The following is an 8,937-nucleotide window of genomic DNA, read 5'->3' as shown; positions in this document are numbered from 1 at the left end:
GCAGTCATAATGTCTATTAGTATTATAAGTCTTATTGTTTTATTGTATTACTTGTTGTAAATGTTATTGCATTGGTTGCTGTAACCAGGCTAATTGATATAAAACTTAATTTATGGCTTTATAAGTGATAATTGGAAGCAATAGTTATCAATCTTATCAAGAATAAAATACACAATAAGTCGTAATATAGTAGATCTATGCCCATTGACATTTACCCATAATTTATTGACCAACATGCTCATCACGACATAGCCAGTTTTGTTTCATCTCTATTTGTCAGGAGATTAAGTAATTTATAACCAAGGAATGGTATTTATTTATTCAAAACGGGTTCATCACGATGCAGATTTGATATTATTGTACATAGACAGTAAGTAATTATTCATAATAATATTCTAATATATGAATCATCTGTGTAAACTCCAGTGAACCGACTAGGCACATAATACACAATCTACTATAAAATCATTCTTGATAAAGTTTGTGCTAATAATTATAATGGTTCCTGCTTAGGGGTCTGGATAGTGTTGAATTTTGGATTTATAAGCGAGTGGTGACATCTATTTGAACTATACATAAACTAAGGATCAGCGACATCTATTGCATTTCTTTTGTAATTAAATTTTTAAATGTGAAACGCGACATCTATGGATACAGTATGAAGCTAAGAAATCACAAAATTAGATAATGTTACCGTTGAAATCATTTTGAAACTTCATTTTCTTTAATATTCAATTAAAATTACCAATTAATACATTTGTGCAATATTTGTATTTAAAAATATATTATTTGGCTGCATAGTCTTTATACGTTTACCCACAAATATATATGTCAATTTTGTGATTTCAATTTTCACAACTGTCAGTTGTCACAAAAGTTTAGATTCCAACGGTTCATTCATTTAAATTTTTTATCAATAAAGTAAATTTAAAAAGGCCTAGAATTAAGTTATTTCACCTATAAATAACAATGGACACTAAACGGGCAAAAAATAACCAAAGCAACAGTAAGTATTACACATTCTTTGTACAACTGAAATTAAAAAAGATCGCAAATGTGCGGGAAAGTTATCTTTAAAGTAATCACGATAGTAATGAGGATTTCTATTAAAATTCATACGAAAAAAAAATAGAACTTTAATAATTACATAAAAAGAACATACAATTGTATAATACACGTGTGACCTCATTTAATGCCGACGAGATTAATAATTATTTTCAAATGTTCTTATGTTTAGAGTTTCTCAAACTCTCACTCAAGAAAAATCGCCATAAAACGGATGAAATGACAAACAAAGTAAACCGCAGCTCCGATGTTATCATACTTGACGAGTCTTTCGATAGAATTAGATCGGAATTTATAAACTACGTAAGTAATAACCATTCATACCTACATTTAGTATTAACAAGTTATCAAATTAACGAGTACTTTATTTTCGTTAATTAACTTTACTTATATATAGAGGGTAGTTATATACTAAAAAAATATTTTAATAATGCATGGTCTATTCCGCGGTAAATGAAATATAATACTTATGCCAATTTTATTAACTACTACTTATTTCATATCTATTGTAAACATACAGTAGATACTGGTTATAACAACATTGGTTATAGTGATGGTCTGTTATAATGACTAAAAAGCAAGATCCATACAAATCTATATGTATTATAAAAGTTCCCAAAAGTTGTCTGTTGGTATGTAATTAATTTTCTCAGAATCTACTGAACAGATTTTTATGAAATTTGTATTCTAAAAGAGTTTGGTTTATCATGGCTATTAAGCATCTAAATATAGTGGTCTTCTTTTATATTATGGCTGTCACCATTTATTTATCAGTAATTTAAAAAAAATAGGTAATAAAAAAACTGTGGTCCTTTCAATGTTATTATAACCAATTTCACTGTGCTTACATGAGGCATGCTCTTCTGTTAACTGTTTGCAATTTTTACCACAGAACCTACAGAAAATGTATGTAATTTACTTGATTTCAGAAACCACCAAAAATATATTCTCCGATAATCATAAATGACTCTTGTGAGCTATCAACAGATGATCTACCAGAAGTGTCTCACAAGAAACCAAGTACAGTTGGCAATGTAAGTTTTAGTGCCTGACTTAAAATTTTATAACACAAAATGTATACAAAAATATGAAAGTTCAAGACATAGCAGTATGTAAAATAAGAAAAAAAATTGTATATTTGAGTATTTTTTTGAAAGCTAATCATTAATATTTCTGCATGTTGTAAGTTAATAAACTGATAGGGTTCCTCATGCTTACATTATATTTATATACAATAAAATAAAAACTAAAATTCGTATTCATGAATTTGCAGGTCTCATTTAACGGTTCCTTACAAGAAACAAGTCCTACCAACCAAAAAAGACCCAGCGTAGGTGGTTGGTCACCTGCCCAAAACATACTCTGTGCTACACCAAGAAACGAAGCTGTACCATCAACACCAAAGGACGTAATGAATGAATCGTTAGAACAATGTTCTATAAAAACAATCCAACACTCACAAAAAAAGTTATTGAACGACCTCTATGGAGAGACATGGAAATCAATACCTGCCTTGTTCAAAACATTGAAACACAATTATTCCAACTTCAATGGTGTGACAAAGAAACTGCAGTTTGACGATGATGAAAAAGAAAATGTTAGGCATAATCTAAAGGAAATTAAAACTCAATATTTAACAGAATCGGAGACTAAAAAACGAGCCGAGTTATTAGATAGTGAGAAGAAGTCTAAACGGAAGTTGTATACAGAAAAGGTGCCAAGTACGCCAGAGCCTCCCAAGTTTAAGAGAAATGTTAATTCTACTACTAAGAAAAAAACTGTGAATAAAGGGATGTCTGTTACAGAGTTGGTAGAGATTATGAAGAGAGATATTGATGTCCTGACAGAAAAAGTTGGTAATGTTACAGTTAAACCAGTGGCTGAGAATGTACAGAGGCTTACCTTTGTTGGTTCCTTAGCAGGTAAATTATTACATTATCTAAAACATAAGCCCTTCACAATTGCATTTTTACACATTTTGCAGCTACAGACCAAATTTCGTCAGTTAATTCAACCAAATATTGGTCCATTTCGAATCACACGTAAATACTAGCATTTCATAGATATTTTAGTTGTATAACTACTTATGTATAGCAGATAAGTAAGTCAATTGCCTAATAAACTTATTTTAAACTGAAACTATATATTCAATAAATTTATTATAAAAAAAAAATCTCAGGTATAAGGAATTCCTAACAATAATTTTCTTCACCACTAAAGCAAAAATTTACAAATACACATAACTTTATAAATCTGGGGTGCGTGCCTTTGAGTTTAGTACATTCAGACATTCATCTCGGAAGTCTGTTTCACTCTCAATTAGGCTATACTTTATAATATACTTTACAATTTCTATTTCTTGATTATGGGTATTTAATGGCTGTTATGATCATTTATAATCACACCAATATAGGTACATAGCAATTTCTTTAAAACACCATATGTTATTATTACAGACAATGTTCCATCTTGGCGGTGTCATCCCGAAGCTATACAATATAGGGACAACTTCAAAACATTGCGAGAGCCGCTCACTCGTCGACTTTACAACGAGTTCAATAAGGGTGTATTTGACGATGTATTGGATGCAGACATGCCTATAGTCTGGGATACTAAATTAAGGAGTACCGCTGGGTATGTTATTCTGCTTTTAATTATTGAGCATTTGTTTATATGTTTCTTAATTGCGAGTGATTATTTTATTTATATTTGAAGAGAATTTTATGATATTGTGTATTGCAATGCAGAAATATATATATATTTTATTATTCATTGTAGTTGTAAAATATTTTTTTGCTGTTAATTTACTTAGCTGTTATTTTTTTTATGTTACAAGAAAATTTTATAATATTTTCCAGTACAACAACGAACAGACGGATAAAGACGGCTAAAGGCGACCGCATAAGGACATCAAGTATTAAACTCTCCACGAAAGTGTTGGATGCACCGGAGAGATTACGAGACACTCTCATACATGAAATGTGCCATGCTGCAACATGGCTGATCGATGGAGAGCTGAAGGCTGGACATGGACCTTTGTGGAAGAAATGGTATGTTATAGTCATTTGATTGCTGATTATAAACACACCACCTTTATCCTCGAAAGGGCAGATGTACAAATGGAGCATCCACTTCTCTCTATGTGTGTTCTGTCACATACTATTCACAAATTCCAGACCCCAGGCCGATACTGAGAAGCAAAATATAACAGTTGTAACGAATACTAATTTCTTGTACTGACACCGTTAACTTAAAAATGACAAAGCATAAGTCAAAGCAGGTTTTTTATGTTTCTGGTCAGGTTATCTACTTTATAGCAATTTAATTCTCATTCTATTAACAATATGTCCTCATTTCAAACCAAAAATAGTAAGAATCAATGAATGTTATTTTAAATACCAATTTATATTTCAGGGCAACGCGTGCTCTTCGCGTTTACCCGGAGTTGGGAGAGATATCGCGGTGTCACGACATGGCTATACATTTCAAATACTCCTATAAATGTACTAAATGTGGATACAGGTATGTCAATTGTTTATTAATTTATAACTATCTATTTGTTGGTCTCGGTTTAGTTTTCACAATGGAGATGAAAATTTAGAACTCATACAACCAAATTTTTTTTTTTTTGATAAATATTAAAAATATTAGTGATTGGGGAGTTATGAAACTAAATGATTACAGACAAAATTAATTTTTCCTTATCCATACTTTGGACCAACTAAAAATGGAACTGGGTTAAATTTTATTGTTCCGCTCATATATTTTTATTTGCTTTAGTTTTTGAATCAAAATAGCAGATAATGATCAAGTATGGGTCTGATATTATAATATATATATGCAATTTTTAGAAAATATGTGCCCAATATGTAATAGTATCTGAGTATTTGTTCCAATTAGTACCTTAATCTAGTGAATTTACAATGCTTTATTACAAAATTTCTTGACTTGTTTTCCAGTGTCCAAAGGCACTCAAAATCCCTCGACATCACCAAAAAATGCTGCGGTTACTGTCGCGGCACGTTCGAGATAATAGTGAACAAGAAAAACAAAGATGGCGTCGTGGTGTCAACCCCAGCGAGGAAGGGGAACGCGAACGATTTCGCTAGATTCGTTAAAGAAAACTATGCGTTGAAGAAAGAAGGTAAAAGTCATGCTGAAGTCATGAAACTTTTAGGCGAAGAGTTCTCAGCCATGAAGAAGAATAAGGAGAGTAAAGAATTAGATTCCAGTTGAAATATAAGGCATCACGCAGACGCTTCAATATGCCAAGAATTATTCTGACATTTGCGAAATTTAAAACAATTTTATAGAACTGTTTCCCGACAAGTAGACGTCTGCAGAGCGCCTTAACAAATTTGTAGGTTTGAAAATAAAGGAATCGTATTTAAATTGATCATTAAATTATGTTATACGACTTTTTGAGTTAGCGGGGTGGCCCTTTAAAAAATCTCATTTTCTGATCATATTGCTTTAAAAAACTCTTGAGCAATTTCCTAAACCTAATGACTGAAACAGAATAATGTTTAATATATTTTTCATAATATCAAGTACCTACCTCTATTGAATTTCAGAGTTAAGGAGGTTAAAAAAATATTTAGTACAAATTACTATGCATAAGTTAATGTACAAAGAAATATTTCCATAATTTAAATAATCTATCGAATATTAATGTTATTTACGTCTTTAGTACGGTCTAACATCAATTCAATCTTATTTGACCAAAGTACAGTCATCCACATAAGTAACTGAACAAATTCAAATCGCCAATACATTTTTATATTCTGAGAACTGTTTTTTTTTTTCACAAAAAAATAGATTTTATGAAATTCACACCAAGAATTTTTTTTTTTTTCAATACTTCGGTGCATAAGCGATTTTAAGTTTTGTATTTGTTCAGATAAGTATTGTATCTTTGTACAAAGAATAACCTCCAAAGATTGCCTCATCACAATTTTAGAAAAACTATATTTTAGAAGGTAGGTATATGTTTATATTATTTATCTTCGAAATATTTATTATAATGTATATAGTTTAGACTGTTGTACTGGTTACAATCGTATAACTAACTAATGTTATGAATGCGTTCATATTTTCAATTAAACAATATTTTTGGACGTCAAATTGGCACATTGAATATGTGCATTATATAATATCTTTGAAAAAAACGTTAAAAAATTGTTAAGTATAAATATTGTAACAAAACCTTCGTACCTGGGAATCATTTATAAGAATTTCGAAGGAATGTACTAAATAATGTAATATTTACTTGTGTAATATTTACTTATTACTTAGTAAAAGGGATTCCACAATATTAAACTTAAAATCGATAAACATTTTGAAATGTAATTGTTTTCAAAATATACGTAGTTTTTGACTGATTTTAAAACGGGATATAAATTCTTGACTTGTTAATTTATTTGTAAATCAATAGAATTTTCTAAAATATTTACTGAATTTTTGACATGATAAAATACTCTGTGAGTGTACAATGATTTTGTATGTAAATATTTGTTAAGTTCTGTTAGTGTTATTTATGACATTATATTTGTTGTAATATAAATATTAATTATGAGTTATTGTTTTATTTTTTGTTTCAATATTGAACTGGATAAATTTAGCATATGCTTGCGTGTCCATACACAGTATCTAGCAATTTTTTTTTTATAGCTTTGTATGACGAGACGAGCTTGCCGTTCGCCTGATGGTAAATGATACGACCGCCCATAATCAGCAGAAACACCATCCAACACCTTGAATTACAAAGTATTGTTTTGTATTCTACTGCGCGCGCCATCCTGAGACGTGAGATGTTGTCTTATTATGTCCAGTAGTTACACTGAAATTAAATAATTTATTTGAACCTGTAAAATGTTCTACATTATTTAGATTCCGTCAATACTAACTCTACCACCAGTTCGGAAAGCAGTTCTCACCAGAGAAGAACGCGCAAGAAACTCTGGTGTTGCTCTTTTCAAAATCAGTTTAAGGTATAAACTGCAGTACATGATACACAGAAAAGAGAAAAATTACAATTGTTGTCCTTTTATTGCTGTTAAGAGCAGTTCATTTATATGCTTGTAAAATAGTTTTTAAAAGAAATTTCCATACAAGTGCACAATCCTCTCAGGAATCATGAAATATAATAATACTTAATGAAATACTAAATACCCCTAGCAATAAGTAGTAGCAAGCGAAAGGAGCAGAACAGTCCACACAAGCAGCACCAGTTCACGAGTATGACGCATGTGCCAGCCATCGGCTTCCTGAATCATATTGTAGGGAAGTGGCCGACCCGTCACACGACGCCGCCGCAGGTAGAAACAATTAGAGAGTATTTCATACCCAAGCCGCTTACAATAGGGTATTACACTCTTTTTTGAAAAGTGCCTCAAATTAATCTTAAGATGATAAAATACCACTAGAAATTTTATAAAAAAAATATTCAATCAATAAGTGCCATTAAAATACATTTAAATATTACATTTTTAATTTTCCTGCGTAAACAAACGAAAACGCTAGAGGCCACGTTGCTGACGTCATCTCGATAGTAAACATCAAGTAACATTGCTGTGCATAAAGAAAAAAAAAATATTACAATTAAAATAAGCTACTATCCTTATCATTGTTGTTGTTCCTGAATGTCAGAATACTAGTGTGAAAACGCCGAAAAAATTGTAGATTGAAGCGCCAACTGATATAACTATGCGGAAAACTTGGTTTAACTTGCGAGAAGAGATCCAAATTTATCGTCAGAAAAATTTGTCTATTTCGATGAATTAGAAATAGTGAACGCGTATGGACATTTCAGATAAAAAAGGCAAAACTTTGAACTGAATTAAAAAAAATATTTTATAATTTTATGAACTGAAACTACTATTTTCCAATTGCTTCTTGATTGAACTATCTTATTTATGTATTTTTGGGTTTTTTCTCACATACACTAAAATACCCTATTATATTACAAATAAAGAGAAAGAAAAAAAATATATCGATCAAGTGACTTGATTCCAAAGAAAATCACACAAAAATGCTTAGTCCCAGGCATTTATATCCTCTGGGTATTCTGAGATCTTGTAATAAGCTTTATTACACAACTTACGCTTAATAGTGGCTTGGAATTTCTCAATATTTAAGGACTTGATCTCAGTGGGACCTTGGTTATAAAAATGTATACAGTAACCCTTAAAAGACTTGCTGATATTTTGGAGTGTTGTTTTGTGATCTAAATCATTTTTGTTTCTAGTATTTAAATTATGGATATCGCTAACTTTTGGAAAATTTTCTATATTTTTATGGACACAAAAGTTAGCGAAAATGAATTGTCATTATATTTGCTTCTTTAATTTTTTCTCGTACAGAACATCTAGGGCTTACCGAATAAATAGATCTTATCGCTCTTTTTTGTAGAACAAATATAGTATTAATGTCAGCAGCACCACCCCAGAGTAAAATTCCATAACTCATCAAACTATGAAAGTAAGCAAAATAGACTAATCTAGCTGTCTCAATATCAGTTAGTAGGCGTATCCTGTCCACTGCAAAAACTGCAGCGCTCAGCTTTTTAGCTAGGATAGATATATGAGGGCTCCACTAAAGTTTAGAGTCCAGTGTGATACCCAAAAATTTGGTAGTTTCCACAGGGCTCACCTCGGCATGATTTATAAAAATGAGATCATCATGGGAAAGAATACTTGGCGAAAAGTGGTTGCTTTTTGCGCCACTGCATACCACTTCGGGGATAAATGCGTAATTTGTGTATTTTGTATGTTAAGTCCCACCACACCAAATCCTACCTGGGACACTGTATATTGCGTTGGCGTAGCCTTTAAAAAGTAAACATTTTTTTTTGTTTGTCTTGGGTATATCAGA

The 8,937-nt window shown here is 31.1% G+C and overlaps 1 protein-coding gene across 1 annotated transcript; it reads left to right on the top strand.

Moving 5' to 3' along the window:
* The first annotated feature begins 856 nt into the window (after positions 1–856).
* On the top strand, positions 857–6,206 carry LOC115450225 (acidic repeat-containing protein). The gene is made up of 8 exons (XM_030178224.2): positions 857–1,006; positions 1,238–1,368; positions 1,995–2,099; positions 2,339–2,987; positions 3,522–3,699; positions 3,924–4,115; positions 4,480–4,587; positions 5,025–6,206. The coding sequence occupies exons 1-8, from the start codon at positions 970–972 to the stop codon at positions 5,299–5,301; spliced, it is 1,677 nt and encodes a 558-aa protein (XP_030034084.1). The 5' UTR covers positions 857–969; the 3' UTR covers positions 5,302–6,206.
* The last annotated feature ends 2,731 nt before the right edge of the window (positions 6,207–8,937 follow it).

This window comes from Manduca sexta, chromosome 3 (assembly GCF_014839805.1).
Source record: "Manduca sexta isolate Smith_Timp_Sample1 chromosome 3, JHU_Msex_v1.0, whole genome shotgun sequence".
NCBI classification, from domain to species: domain Eukaryota; kingdom Metazoa; phylum Arthropoda; class Insecta; order Lepidoptera; family Sphingidae; genus Manduca; species Manduca sexta.
Note: the sequence above shows the minus strand (reverse complement) of the source record. Positions and strands in the feature narration are given on the sequence as shown.